General features: G+C 47.3%; 1 protein-coding gene across 1 annotated transcript in view; it reads left to right on the top strand.

The window, feature by feature from the left end:
• LOC137537979 (embryonic protein UVS.2-like) overlaps positions 1–16,041 on the top strand; it is a 55,141-nt gene that overhangs the window by 19,465 nt on the left and 19,635 nt on the right. The window contains exons 6-10 of the mRNA XM_068259899.1: positions 1,856–2,034; positions 3,490–3,571; positions 4,530–4,657; positions 5,354–5,469; positions 15,560–15,785. Of these exons, the coding sequence (XP_068116000.1) occupies positions 1,856–2,034; positions 3,490–3,571; positions 4,530–4,657; positions 5,354–5,469; positions 15,560–15,785 (731 nt within the window). The remainder of the gene's footprint in view (positions 1–1,855; positions 2,035–3,489; positions 3,572–4,529; positions 4,658–5,353; positions 5,470–15,559; positions 15,786–16,041) is intronic.

The raw sequence follows: 16,041 nt of genomic DNA, 5'->3' as shown, positions 1-16,041 counted from the left end.
TGGCTTTTCCTCATGCTGCGACCCCCTCCAGCCCCCCAAAACGGCTCTGAGTGGGCCCTCCCCTGTGTCACATGACTGCCAAGGCAGATAAGCTCATTTGAAAGCACGGGATGTTAACCCTATGTCTGCTTTGATTAAAGAGACACTGAAGCGAGACTAAATCTCGCTTCAGCTCTCATATATAGCAGGGGCATGTGTGCCCCTGCTAAAACGCCGCTATCCCGCGGCTTAACGGGGGTCCCTTCACCCCCAACCCACAACCACAAAAGTTGGTCGCAGGCTTGGTCGCTAAATTTCTCTTCCTGGAGGCAGGGCTAACGGCTGCAGCCCTGCCTCCCAGCGCGTCTATCAGACGTGCATCGCCGCCTCTCCCCCGCCCCTCTCAGTGAAGGAAGACTGAGATGGGCGGGGGAGAGGCGGAGATACGCATCTGACAGACGCGCGTGGGGCAGGGCTGCGGCGGTTAGCCCTGCCCCAATGCGGAAACGCTCCCCCGCATTACGGAGGGGATTTGGGGGATCCGGGACCCCCGTTAAGCCGCGGGATAGCAGCGTTTTAGCAGGGACACACATGCCCCTGCTAGCTATGAGGTCTGAAGCGAGATCTATTCTCGCTTCAGACTCTCTTTAAAGCATGAAGTAGACACACTGCAGGTTTATTGCAGGATTTGTATCAGCTGTAACAAAGAGAGGTTTTTCCTTATCTCTTAGAGCAGATAGCACATTCTGAGTTCACATTCTCTTTAAGCCGGCTGTATGAGCCACATGGATTGTAATTTTGATCAATTTGCTACAAAAATCGATGGGAATTATGATCGGACCTGACGGAAGCTTTTGGTGGATCAGACGCAGTGAGGAAGTGCTGGTACATTGATAGCCCATTGCGCTGCACTGTAGGCCTACTGCACTGTATCAATTAGATATCCAATAGATTTCATGATGAAATCTTTGGAAAATCTGTGTGCAGTGTATGGAGGATTTAATCCCTCTCTGATGATCAGCTTCAGATCAGGGAGGGATTCATCTGTTTTCCACATTGGGTGTCAATCTCAGCGTGTATGGGCCCCTTTACAATAGGTAGTAAAAATCTGACAGACCTGACAGGATATGGACCAGTCCATCCCCTCATGGGAGATTCTCTGGATTTTCTTTATTTTCAAAAGCACTTACTGAACAGTGGTTGCTCAGTCCAACTGCCAGAATAGTGTGCAAGGGAATAGGCATTCCCAGCTTCTTTAGATGGAGGTAAGTGCTGAGAATCCCCATGAGGAAATGGACTAGTCCAAAACCTGTCAGATTTGTACTGCTTACTGTGAGTGAGTAACATGTGAAAAAATAATAGTGTATTTAAATCTGGAAAAGACTTTTTGTAACCAGATGAACACGTGTATTTTAATTTTACAATCTTTCACGCTAGTGGTCCACAACTGTATGTGGGGTACTACTAGGGGTAAATACAGCATTGGTACACACAATATGTATCTCCCTGCCGTCTTGTCTACAGAATTCAGCTTAATGAAGTCCCCCCTCCCCCAACAGCAATCAGCTCAAATAAAGATAATAGCAATTCATTTTTCTACAGATGATGGTGTCACCATCCCCCAACATGAAACCGGTATGGTTTGTGCCCATTTGTGCTGAAAAAAAATCATCATTCTTTCATAGTTTTGAGATATTAGAGTTTTTAGAAAAGGTCTTCATCCTCCTCACCTGTGTCTGATAAATCCTCAGACTGCTCAGGTTTATGTAGGATAAGGATCATTCTTGTCCTCTTCGCATGCGGTCTTCTGATCTAGAGGGAATGCGCTCGCATGGACATCTTATACAATTCAATGAAAGAGTTTTTTCCTCAATAGATGTTGGTCCTACGTTGGTCGAATGGGGAACGGAGCTCAGATGATATCACTGGTGAGCGGTTGTATGACCTCCGGCTCCGTCCAGCATGAGCTGAACCACGCCCTGGGCTTCTTCCACGAGCAAAGCAGGAGCGACCGCGACGGCTACGTCATCATCAACACGCAGAACATCCAGCCAGGTGCCGCAACATTATCCTACTGTGAATGAAAAATAAAATCAGTATGCGCTTAGGAAGTCCACCTAAAAAACTTTAAAATGAAAAAACTTGCACACGTGGTTCGCGTTCTCACAAACTGCCTTTGTAAAGCAATATATATTAGACCAATAGATACTGAGATCGCACACAGTCTCAAGATAAAGAGAGATACACTATCTCACAGTCTGTAGATCTAGAAATCTTCATGGCTGGGTTCACACTGTGATAGGTCGACACTTGTTGTCTGCCGCTCTCTGAATCCAGACTCTCACGTTATATGTAACTAGTAAAAAGACCCGCCTGTTAAAGAAAAAGGGCGCTAGGCCACAGCCACTACCCCCGCAATGCGCGCACATACGCCCCCCGATTGCTCGTTCCCCACCGCTGTCTGCAGTATAGGCACACTGGGAGCTGCTTGCTTGGCAGTTGGAAAAAGCTGTAATTTCCCACAATGCAATAAGAACCTCTGTGAACCACACACAGCAAACTGTCAGATCCGGCCCTGTGTCCTAACTGCCCTGGCTGCCCACATGCTCAGTACAAAAAAGCCAGGGGCACCCAACCATTCAGCTGATGACGCAGGGACACTTGCATTTTATTGTATAGGATAGAAAACAAACAACATCTCATAGCGTATAACTGCCACAACCAATTTCCCAACTCCTTTCCTCTGTGTCACGCTCGGTCGCAAAAAAAACCTCCACCAGGGCAGGGACGCCCCCCCCGCGCGCTCCCGCACCCACCCTAGCAACCGCCAATGTATCCAGAGGCAGGAATAACAGCTAGGGCTGGCTAAATCCAGAACCGGGAGATACCCGGATAGTTGCAATCCGGATATCTCCCAATTACCTGTGCGGGGTGGGCGGGCAATCTTACCTGTCTGATGTCTTCTTCAGTCTGTCCCTCGGCGCCTCCCACAATGCGCTCCACGTGCGTCACGTGATTACAAACACTTCCTCCTTCAACCCAGAAGGAGGAAGTGTTTGTAATCACGTGACCGCCGCTTGGATCGCATCATGGGAGGCGCCAAGGGACAGACTGAAGAAGACATCAGACAGGTAAGATTGACCGCCCACCCCGCACAGGTAATTGGGAGATATCCGGATAGAACCATCCGGATGTCTCCCGGATCCGGATTTAAGCAGCCCTGATGACAGCGTTGGGAGATATGGATTCAGCAAGCAGATACACGGATGCCGCTCTCAGGACAAGTTACTGCAACTAAAAACACTCATATAGTGTAAAACCAGCGTTTAATTCAAGATAAAAAAGTATTGCACTCACATGCAGTTAGTGGAAAATCTACAAATATGAGAAGACTTGTTACAATCAACACTTATTCTGTGTCGTCCAAGTCGTTCAATTCCCTGAAAGCAGAATCAGACCTGTTGTCTTTATATAAAATAAAAACACTGACTTTCTCCTTTTACGTTGTAGGAATGGCCACCAATTTTAAAAAGTTCAACACATTCAATCAAGGCTTGGCGTACGACTACGGCTCTGTGATGCATTATCCAAGGTAACTGCGCAGAAACTTACGCTGCATTGTCTGAACACTCATCTGAAACCTTTAGGGCCCTGTGTTGCATGGAATTGTGTTGAGTTGGGCTGAGTCCCATTTTGGCAAATGGGACTCAACGCGGCTTACCAGGACTCAGCCGCTGGGAGGGGGACCCGACTTCCTCTCCCCGGGGATCTCCTCCGTGCTCCCCCCTCTTTTCAGAGTAAACGCAGTGGTAGGCCATAGTGTAGTCGGGGTGTCTCAGCACCTTGCAGGGAAAATAATATAGGAGACAAATACGGGAGCCCAATAGTGCAGTATATTAGTATGCAATTGAAAAAAGGAATTTCAATAAATTACTACTCACAAAAGGAGGTTGTAAGGGCAACCAACCGTAGGAAGCAGGTGGAGACCATAAACCCGACTCCACTCGGGGTAGTCCCAGCCGGGACCTGGATGTGGTCGCTCTCCTTGGAAAAGAAGGGACAGGTGTCCACTGTGGGGCACCCACAGGTGGTCTGTCACCACCCCTCAAACACAGATTGTTTGGGGGTATAGCTATGCACAATTAGAGGTACAGAGTTGCCCTGGTTGAAATAAAAGCATCTAAAAACAGCTTAAAATCGAGGAAATAATATGAGGTGGCTTATCTCAATAACGAAATCCTTGTATGTGACAAAAGATTTTTATTTAGCACAGGCAACGCGTTTCGCGGATCCAAGCCCGCTTCATCAGGCCAATAAAAGTGCCAAATGAACAAGTCGACATGGAAAAGGGAGTCTAATTGTGCAGTGGTAGACCGTATGAGCAACTCACCACCCTTCCCGCTCCAAGCGCCGATCACTAGCCACATAGTATGGGTTCATGAGTCCGGGGGGGGGGGGGGGGGGATGGGGTGCACAATTTTTACATCCTCACCCTGTGTGCAATTTAGCCTACAAACTGCCCTGACACTAAATGATTTTGTTTTCCTTAGCAATGCTTTCTCAATAGATCCTAGTCTTCCTACCATTGTCCCAACGCCAAACGCCTCTGTACCTATCGGGCAGCGAAAAGGAATCAGCAATCAGGACGTCTCCAAAATAAACAAGCTGTATAATTGTGGTAAGAGACGGCGAGATTTCCACAATATTATAATTCAATTTAGCGATAACTATGCTATATAATGGATAGAAACGTATGTGCTTGGAACATACTACGTAAGGCAAGTGAAACAATCAAATATGGAAGTACAACAATCGATAGATCATGTCTAATGATCGATAGGGAAGTGATGGCATCACTGGGCGGAGCCTAGAGGATGTGATGGCATAGCTGGGCGGAACTTAGAGGGGAAGTGATAGCATCGCTGGGTGGAGCTTAGAGGGGGAAGTGATGGCATCACTGTGCGGAGCTTAGAGGAGGAAGTGATGGCATAGCTGGGCGGAACTTAGAGGGGAAGTGATGGCATCGCTTGGTGGAGCTTAGAGGGGGAAGTGATGGCATCACTAGGCGGAGCCTAGAGGAGGATGTGATGGCATTGCTGGGCGGAGATTAGAGGGGGAAGTGATGGCATCGCTGGGCTGAGCTTAGAGGGGAAGTGATGTCATCCCTGGGTGCAGTTTAGAGAGGGAAGTGATGGCATCACTGGGTGGAGCTTAGAGGGGAAAGTGATGGCATCGCTGGGTGGAGCTTAGAGGGGGAAGTGATGGCATCGCTGGGTGGAGCTTAGAGCGGGAAGTTATGGCATCGCTGGGTGGAGCTTAGCACAATGCACATACAGACATGCATAAGAATAACATCACAATTTTTTGTTTTTAGGCCTTTGCAGAACATTGCTGTCAGAATCTTCCGGATCGCTGGCATCTTCTTCCTACCCCAGCAATTATCCGAGTGCGAGCAACTGTCTATGGCTCATTCGCATTCCAAGCGGTCAGGTAAGAGACGCATTTCTGAATGTTACAATAATAAATTGTTAACATGTTTATATAAACAGATCACAGATCAGGGGAAGGAGAACATATTTCATGTAGTGAATGCAGTATGTGGTTATCTATATATATAAAATCGGATGTGTGTATGTATGTGTGTATGTATGTGTGTATGTGCCGCGATCACGCGAAAACGGCTTGATTGATTTGAACGAAACTTGGTACACAGATCCCTTACTACCTGGGATGATATGTTCTGGGGGTCTCGCGGCCCCCCTGCACACCTGGGTGGAGCTACAAACAGCAAATCAGATTTCACCCATTCAAGTCAATGGAAAAAATGTAAAAGGCTGTCATTCTCACAGTAATCAAGCCAGAGTCCCCACACTTGGCACAGTTGGTCACTTGCTGACCGAGGTTACAAATCCAGGAACAGTGGGCGGAGCATAAAACTGCCAATCAAATTTCAGCCATTCATTTTAAATGGGAAAATGTAAACTGCAGCCATTCTTAGACTGTTAATCGCAGGGTTCTCAAACTTGGTACACTTGGTCACTGGGTGAATACGATTACGATTCAAGAAAATGGATGGAGCCTACAACAGTCAATCAAAATTCACCTATGATTTTCAAGGGGAATATTTAAACTGCTGCTATTCTTACACTTTGAATGGCAGAGGCTTCAAACCTGCTACAGTCGGTCATTGGGTGACTGGGGTCAAAATTCACTAAAGGGGCGGGGCCACATACAGCCAATCAGATTTCCTTGGTGAATAAACTGCTTCCATTCACATATTTTTTATGCCAGGAACCTGAAAGCTCACAAACTTGGTCATTGAGTGACTGTCTGTCAAGGTTACAAAAAGTGGGCGGAGCCAAAAAAAACTTTTACTGAGAGAATATAAACTGCAGCCATTTTTACACCGTTAATGGCAGGGTTCTCAAACTTTGCACAGTTGGTCACTGGGTGACTGAGATTAAGATTTTGGAAGGTGGGTGGAGCCTACAACAGCCAATAAAAATTCACCTTTTGATTTTCAAAGGGAATATTTCATCTGCTACCATTCTCTTATACTGTTAAAAGCAGATGCCTCAAACCTGGTACAGTTGGTCACTGGGTGATTAGGGTCCAAATTCAGGAAGGAGGCAGAGCCACAAACAGCCAGATTTGTTTATTTTTCAATGGGAATATACAAAGTATTGATACCAAGGACCCCAAAGCCGATAAACTTGATAACTGAGTGACTGTATGTCAAGGTTAGAAAAAGTGGGCGGTGCCAACAACTACATTTTTAACATGGCAGCATTCCCAAACTTTACACATTTGGCCACTGGGTGACTGGGATGAATATTCAGAAATGTGGGTGGAGCCTACAACAGCCAATCAAAATGTACCTATTGATTTTCAAGGGGAATATTCCCATTGCTAACATTCTCACACTGTTAGTGGCAGAGGCCTCAAACCTGATACAGTCAATAATTGAGTGACTAGGGTCCAAATTCACTAAAGGGGTGGAGCCACAAACAGCCAATCAGATTGGTTAGATTGATTTCAGCCATTCTGCTATTGGCAGGGTTCTCAAACGTGACACAGTTGGCCACTGGGTGACTGGGACTAATATTCAGAAAAGTGGGTGGAGCCTACAGCAGCCAATCAAAATTCACCTTTTGATTTTCAAGGGGAATATTTACATTGCTGCCATTCATGCACTCTTAATGGCAGAGGCCTAAAATCTGCTACAGTCAGTCACTGGGAGACTGGGGTTTAAATTCTGAAGGGATTAGGCCAAAAACAGGCAATTAGATTTGTTTAATTTCAATGGTAAAATGCAAAAATGTTCAAATTCAGTAAAGGTGCGGAGCCAAAAACAGCCAGATTTCTTTGCTGGATAAACTGCTTCCATTAGCACAATTTTGATGCCACGAACCCAAAAGCTCACAAACTTGGGCCTTTGGGTTAGACTGTTAATCGCAGGGTTCTCAAACTTGGTACACTTGGTCACTGGGTGAATGCGATTAAGATTCAAGAAAATGGGTGGAGCCTACAACAGCCAATCAAAATTCACCTATTGATTTTCAAGGGGAATATTTAAACTGCTGTTATTCTTACAATTTTAATGGTAGAGGCTTCAAACTTGCTACAGTCGGTCATTGGGTGACTGGGGTCCAAATTCACTAAAGGGGCGGGGCCACATACAGCCAATCAGATTTCCTTGGTGGATAAACTGCTTTCATTCACACATTTTTTATGCCAGGCACCTGAAAGCTCACAAACTTGGTCATTGAGTGACTGTGTGTGACAAGGCTACACAAAGTGGGCGGAGCCAAAACAACTTTTACTGGGAAAATATAAACTGCAGCCATTCTTACACCGTTAATGACAGGGTTCTCAAACTTTGCACAGTTTGTCATTGGGTGACTGACATTAAGATTTTGGAAGGTGGGTGGAGCCTACAACAGCCAATAAAAATTCACCTTTTGATTTTCAAAGGGAATATTTCATCTGCTACCATTCTCTTATACTGTTAAAAGCAGATGCCTCAAACCTGATACAGTCAGTCATTGGGTGATTAGGGTCCAAATTCAGGAAGGAGGCAGAGCCACAAACAGCCAGATTTGTTTATTTTTCAATGGGAATATACAAAGTATTGATATCAAGGACCCCAAAGCTGATAAACTTGATAATTGAGTGACTGTATGTCAAGGTTAGAAAAAGTGGGCGGTGCCAACAACTACATTTTTAACATGGCAGGATTCCTAAACTTTACACAATTGGCCACTGGGTGACTGGGATGAATATTCAGAAATGCGGGTTGAGCCTACAACAGCCACTCAAAATGTACCTATTGATTTTCATGGGGAATATTCACATTGCTAACATTCTTACACTGTTAGTGGCAGAGGCCTCAAACCTGATACAGTCAGTCATTGCGTGACTGGGGTCCAAATTCACTAAAGGGGGGGAGCCACAAACAGCCAATCAGATTTGTTAGATTGATTTCAGCCATTCTGTTATTGGCAGGGTTCTCAAACATGACACAGTTGGCCACTGGGTGACTGGGACTAATATTCAGAAAAGTGGGTGGAGCCTACAGCAGCCAATCAAAATTCACCTTTTGATTTTCAAGGGGAATATTAACATTGCTGCCATTTATACACTCTTAATGGCAGATACCTAAAATCTGCTACAGTCAGTCACTGGGAGACTGGGGTTTCAATTCTGAAGGGAGCGGACCAAAAACAGCCAATCAGATTTGTTTAATTTCAATGGTAAAATGCAACTTATTGATGCAAAGGACCCCAAAGCTCATAAACTTGGTCATTAAGTGACTGTATGTCAAGGTTAGAAATAGTGGGCAAAGCCAAAAACAACTACCTTTTTACATGGGGAAATGTAAACTGCAGCTTTTCTTCAACTGTGTGAAGTTTGGAACCTTGCCATTAACAGTTGGTCACTGGGTGACTAGGATTAATATTCGGAAAAGTAGGTGTAGCCTACAAGAGCCAATCAAAATTCACCTATTGATTTTCAAGGGGAATATTGAAACTGCAGCCATTCTCACACTGTTAATAGCAGAGGCCTCAAACCTGGTACAGTCGGTCGTTAAGTGTCTGGGGTTAAAATTCAGTAAAGGGGCGGAGCCAAAAACAGCCAGATTTATTTGCTGGATAAACTGCTTCCATTAGCACAATTTTGATGCCACGAACCCAAAAGCTCACAAACTTGGTCATTGAGTGACTGTGTGTCCAGGTTACAAAAAGTGGGTGGAGTTAAAGACAGATTTTTCTGGGAAATTGTAAACTGCAGCCCTTCTTCACTGTTAATGGCAGGGTTCTTAAACTTAGCATAGTTGGTTACTGGGTGACTGGGATTAATATTCAGGAAGGTGGGAGGAGCCAAAAAATGCCAATCAAAAATCACATGTCACTTTTCAAGTAGAATATTAAAATTGTTGCCACTCTTGCACTGTTAATGGCACAAGCATCAAACCTGGTACAGTTAGTCACTGGGGTTCAAATTCAGAAAAGGGGACAGAGCCACAAACAGTGAATCAGATTTGTTTCATTTCATGGAAAATACAAATTATTGATGCCATGGACCCCAAATCTCACAAACTTGGGCGTTGAGTAGTGACTTTGTGTCCAGGTTACAAAAAGTGGGCGGAGCCAAAATCAAATTTCACTGGGAAAGCGTAAACTGCAGCCCTTCTTACACTGTTTATGGCAGGGTTCCCAAACTTTGGGACTGAGATTAATAATCAGGAAAGTGGGTTGAGCCTATAATAGCCAATCAAAATTCACCTGTTTATTTTCAAGTGGAATATTTAAATTGCTGCCATTTTTATACTGTTAATAGCAGATGCCTCAAACCTGCTACAGTTGGTCATTGGGTGACTGGGGTTCAAATGCTGGAGAGAGGCGGAGCCACAAACAGCCTATCAGATTTGTTTAATTTCAATGGGAATATACAAATTATTGATGCCAAGGACCCCAAAGCTCACAAACTTGGTTATTGAGTGTTTGTGCGTTAGGGTTAGAAAGTGGGCGGATCCAACACCAGCCAAATACATACCCGGGCAATGCCGGGTCATCAGTGGGTGGAGACAAATACAAATTTCACTGGGAAAATGTAAACTGCAGCCATTCTTACACTGTTAATGTAGAAGCAGTAAAGTGTTGTACCGTGTTAGCCATGAGTAAAAGCAAGAAGTTTTGAATCAGGATGATACCATTTATTGGCTAACTTAGAGATGGATAAACAGTAAACAGTAAAATCACGGTTTATCCATCTCTAAGTTAGCCAATAAATGGTATCATCCTGATTCAAAACTTCTTGCTTTTACATTGTTAATGGCAGGGTTTTTAAACTTTGCTCAGTTGGTCACTGAGTGACTGGGATTAATATTCAGAAAGGTGGGTGGAGCGTACAAAAGCCAATCAAAATTCACCTATTGATTTTTAAGGGGAATATTTAATTGCTGCCATTCTTACACTGTTAATCACCTGTACCTGGTACACTTGACAATTGGGTGATTTGGGTTCAAATTCAGAAAAGGGGTGGAGCAAATCAGATTAATTTTATTTTAATGCAAATTATTGATGCCAAAGGCTGCAAAGCTCACAAACTTGGTCATTAACCTATTTTGGTTCCTGGACGTAGAAACTACGTCCAGGAACCATGCGCGCTACCGCGCGCTCCCGCGGCCGACCGATTTTTTTATTTTAAACTTGTTAATAGTGATAGATGCAAAATGGAAAAATGCACCTTTATTTCCAAATAAAATATTGTCGCCATACATTGTGATAGGGACATAATTTTAACGGTGTAATAACCGGGACATATGGGCAAATACAATACGTGAGTTTTAATTATGGAGGCATGTATTATTTTAAAACTATAATGGCTGAAAACTGAGAAATAATGAATTTTTCCATTTTTTTCTTATTCTTCCTGTTAAAATGCATTTACAGTAAAGTGGCTCTTAGCAAAATGTACCCCCCCCCCCAAAGAAAGCCTAATTGGTGGCGGAAAAAACAAGATATAGATCAGTTCATTGTGATAAGTAGTGATAAAGTTATAGGCTAATGAATGGGAGGTGAACATTTCTCACGTGAAAACGACGGAACCTGAATAGGTTAAGTAATTAAGTAATTGTGTGTTAGGGTTAGGAAAAGGGGGCGGGGCCAACACCAGCCAAATACATACCCGGGCAATGCCGGGCGTCCAGCTAGTACAGTATATAAGGGGCATACTTCTGGCATATCTGCCTAATTGCAATGAGTCTAAACGTATTTGAATTCATCTGAATTATTTATTTGAAGGTTGAATTAAATCAATACATTTTTAAATATCCTTTTTTTGAACCTGCCACCACTCACTTCTCCACACTCACCTGTCCATGCTCACCTGTCCACACACCCCTGTCCACACTCACCTGTACACATTCACCTGTCCACACTCACCTGCCAATGCTCACCTGTCCACACTCACCTGTGCACACTCCCCTGTCCACACTCACCTGTCCACACTCACCTGCCCACGCTCACCTGCGCACACTCCCCTGTCCACACTCCCCTGTCCACGCTCCCCTGTCCACACTCACCTCTCCACACTCACCTGTGCACACTCACCTGTCCACACTCACCTGTGCACACTCACCTGTGCACACTCACCTGTCCACACTCACCTGTCCACACTCACCTGTCCACACTCACCTGTCCACACTCCCCTGTCCACGCTCACCTGCCCACGCTCACCTGTCCACGCTCACCTGTCCACATTCTCCTGTCCACACTCCCCTGTCCACACTCACCTGTACACATTCACCTGTCCACACTCACCTGCCAATGCTCACCTGTCCACACTCACCTGTGCACACTCCCCTGTCCACACTCACCTGTCCACACTCACCTGCCCACGCTCACCTGCGCACACTCCCCTGTCCACACTCCCCTGTCCATGCTCCCCTGTCCACACTCACCTCTCCTCACTCACCTGTCCACACTCACCTGTGCACACTCACCTGTGCACACTCACCTGTGCACACTCACCTGTCCACACTCCCCTGTCCACACTCCCCTGTCCACACTCCCCTGTCCACACTCACCTGTGTACACTCCCCTGTCCACACTCACCTGTCCATGCTTACCTGTCCACACTCACCTGTGCACACTCACCTGTGTACACTCCCCTGTCCATGCTTACCTGTCCACACTCACCTGTGCACACTCCCCTGTCCACACTCCCCTGTCCACACTCCCCTGTCCACACTCACCTGTCCATGCTTACCTGTCCACACTCACCTGTCCATGCTTACCTGTCCACACTCACCTGTCCATGCTTACCTGTCCACACTCACTTGTGCACACTCCCCTGTCCACACTCACCTGTCCATGCTTACCTGTCCACACTCACCTGTGCACACTCACCTGTACACACTCACCTGTTCACACTCACCTGTCAACACTCCCCTGTGCACACTCACCTGTCAACACTCCCCTGTGCACACTCACCTGTCCATGCTTTTCTGTCCACACTCACCTGTGCACACTCACCTGTCCACACTCACCTGTCCACACTCACCTGTCCACACTCCCCTGTGCACACTCCCCTGTCTATGCTCACCAATACATTTATTCTCAAATCCAGGGTGGTGTGCTCAGGCATGCTGGGAAGCAGTGGCCTAACAACAATTCATGGGGTCCTACAGTGATACTTTGTTGGGGACCTCCAATGCTCACATCATTGCCCCCCCCCCCCCTCAGGGGAAGGAGAACATATTTCCTGTAGTGAATGCAGTATGCACTGGTTATACAGTATATAAGGGGCATACTTCTGGCATATCTGCCTAATTGCAATGAGTCTAAACGTCATTTAAATACATCTGAATTATTTATTTGGAGGTTGAATCAATACATTTTTAAATATCCTTTTTTTGAACCTTTAACCTCCTTTAGCTCACACTCACCTGTCCACACTCACCTGTCCACACTCACCTGTCCATGTTCACCTCTCCACACTCCCCTGTCCATGCTCACCTGTCCACATTCACCTGTGCACACTCCCCTGTCCACACTCCCCTGTCCACACTCCCCTGTCCACACTCCCCTGTCCACACTCACCTGTCCACACTCACCTGTTCACACTCACCTGTCCACACTCACCTGTCCACACTCACTTCTCCACACTCACCTGTCCATACTCACCTGTCCACACACCCCTGTCCACACTCACCTGTCCACGCTCACCTGTGTACACTCACCTGCGCACACTCACCTGCGCACACTCACCTGCCCACACTCACCTGCCCACACTCATCTGTCCACACACCCCTGTTCACATACCCCTGTCCACACTCACCTGTTCACACTCACCTGTCCACACTCACCTGTCCACACTCACCTGTGCACACTCCCCTGTTCACACTCCCCTGTCCACGCTCACCTGTCCACGCTCCCCTGTCCACGCTCCCCTGTCCATGCTCACCTGTCCACACTCCCCTGTCCACACTCCCCTGTCCACACTCACCTGTGCACACTCACCTGTGCACACTCACCTGTCCACACTCACCTGCCAACGCTCACATCGTCCATGCTCACCTGTCCACACTCCCCTGTCCACACTCCCCTGTCCACACTCCCCTGTGCACACTCACCTGTCCACACTCACCTGTCCACACTCACCTGTCCACACACCCCTGTCCACACACCCCTGTCCACACTCACCTGTCCACACTCACCTGCCAATGCTCACCTGTCCACACTCACCTGCCCACGCTCACCTGTACACGCTCACCTGTCCACGCTCACCTGTCCACGCTTACCTGTCCACACACCCCTGTCCACACTCACCTGTCCACACTCCCCTGCCCACGCTCACCTGTGTACACTCCACCTGTCCACATTCCCCTGTCCACACTCACCTGTGCACACTCACCTGTGCACATTCACCTGTGTACACCCCCCTGTCCACACTCCCCTGTCCACACTCCCCTGTCCACACTCCCCTGTCCACACTCCCCTGTCCACACTCACCTGTCCATGCTTACCTGTCCACACTCCCCTGTCCACACTCACCTGTCAATGCTTACCTGTGCACACTCACCTGTGCACACTCACCTGTGTACACTCCACCTGTCCACACTCACCTGTCCACACTCCCCTGTGCACACTCACCTGTGCACACTCACCTGTGCACATTCACCTGTGTACACTCCCCTGTCCACACTCACCTGTGCACACTCACCTGTGCACACTCACCTGTCCACACTACCCTGTCCACACTCACCTGTCCACACTCCCCTGTCCACACTCACCTGTCCACACTCACCTGTGCACACTCACCTGTGCACACTCACCTGTCCACACTACCCTGTCCACACTCACCTGTCCACACTCACCTGTCCACACTCCCCTGTCCACACTCACCTGTCCACACTCACCTGTCCAAAATCACCTGTCCAAACTCACCTGTCCAAACTCACCTGTCCACACTCACCAATGCATCCATTCTCAAATCCAGGGCGGCGTGCTCAGGCATGCTGGGCAGCAGTGGCCTAACAACAATTCATGGGGTCCTACAGTGATACTTTGTTGGGGACCCCCAATGCTCACATCATTGCCCCCCCCCCCCCCCCCCCCTTGGTGCCCTTCATGGCCCATCTCAAAAGCGTCATAAAACAAGTGTGGCCATCATGATCGTCTCGCTCATAACAAGTGTAAAACACTTATATACACCCCTGTATCGGAGGAAGGGAAGGTCAGTAGTTGCCCCCCCCCCCCCCCCAGCTCTGGGCCTACCTGTAATCACAGGGGCAGATCCCCTCTAGTAACGAATGGGGGTAGCGGCCAGATGGTACAGGAGTAGCCAGCACGCTGGCAGCTCATGTTGGGATTGGTGTGTAAGGCTCCCAGGCCAGAATGTAAATCTGTCTCTGGCTGGATGGATCGGGGGTTGAGTGGGTTGCTACTCACTTTAGGATGGGGTTTGAGCCCACTTCAATTACACCAGGAAATCCTGACAATAAGTGGAACTACTGTTCTGCTCCAAGGCTGGACAATTTCTGAGCGCTGTAGTCAGAGCTCTCCACCAGAGGGTCAGGAGAGACCATTCTCCACCAGAGGGTCAGGAGAGACCATTCTCCACCAGAGGGTCAGGAGAGACCATTCTCCACCAGAGGGTCAGGAGAGACCATTCTCCACCAGAGGGTCAGGATAGACCATTCTGAAGGTCAGGAGAGACCATTCTGAGGGTCAGGAGAGACCATTCTCCACCAGAGGGTCAGGAGAGACCATTCTCCACCAGAGGGTCAGGAGAGACCATTCTCCACCAGAGGGTCAGGAGAGACCATTCTCCACCAGAGGGTCAGGAGAGACCATTCTCCACCAGAGGGTCAGGAGAGACCATTCTCCACCATCTGACTTTTCTATTATGTTTCAACTTCAAGATGCGCCTTCTGAAGCATGAATTGTTCTCCACATTCTCCAATGCCTTATGTGATTAGGGTGTTTTGGTCTCTTTTAGTCCCCTATACGTTCCTAGTGTTTTGGGTCACCGCGAGCTGCTTGGTTAATCAGTGATTTACCTTCTCCTTTAGGTCTTCCTGCAGTTCAGCGCCTTCGATGTCCAGTCCACACCAGGATGTACTTCTGACTACCTTAGGATCTACGATGGTGCCAGCACTTCCTCTCCTGTGCTGCTGGCCAATGTCTGTGGAAGTGGTCAGTTACCTCCCATGGTTTCTTCAAGCAACGTGTTGCTTCTGGAATTTGCCAGTGATAACAGCACTGAGGCAACTGGATTCATGGCTACATACAGCTCCGGTGAGAATCCACACTCGCATTTCAGACAAGTTTCTCACTAGATGATGTTTTTAGAAATCGTGATTTGTAAACCCCTCTGCCCCGTTATCTAACTCTATCTCAAGATGTCCACCACAGGAAGAAAAATATTTACTATGACATCACTTCTTCACTTATTATGGTCATAGCATACCCAAAGGAAACCAAAGCAGCTCAACTCTGCGCAAGCTGTGCGCCATGTAGCGTCTGGTATCTGGTAATGATCATAATCTGCTAA

The sequence above is a fragment of the Hyperolius riggenbachi genome, chromosome 11 (genome assembly GCF_040937935.1).
Source record: "Hyperolius riggenbachi isolate aHypRig1 chromosome 11, aHypRig1.pri, whole genome shotgun sequence".
Taxonomy (NCBI): domain Eukaryota; kingdom Metazoa; phylum Chordata; class Amphibia; order Anura; family Hyperoliidae; genus Hyperolius; species Hyperolius riggenbachi.
Note: the sequence above shows the minus strand (reverse complement) of the source record. Positions and strands in the feature narration are given on the sequence as shown.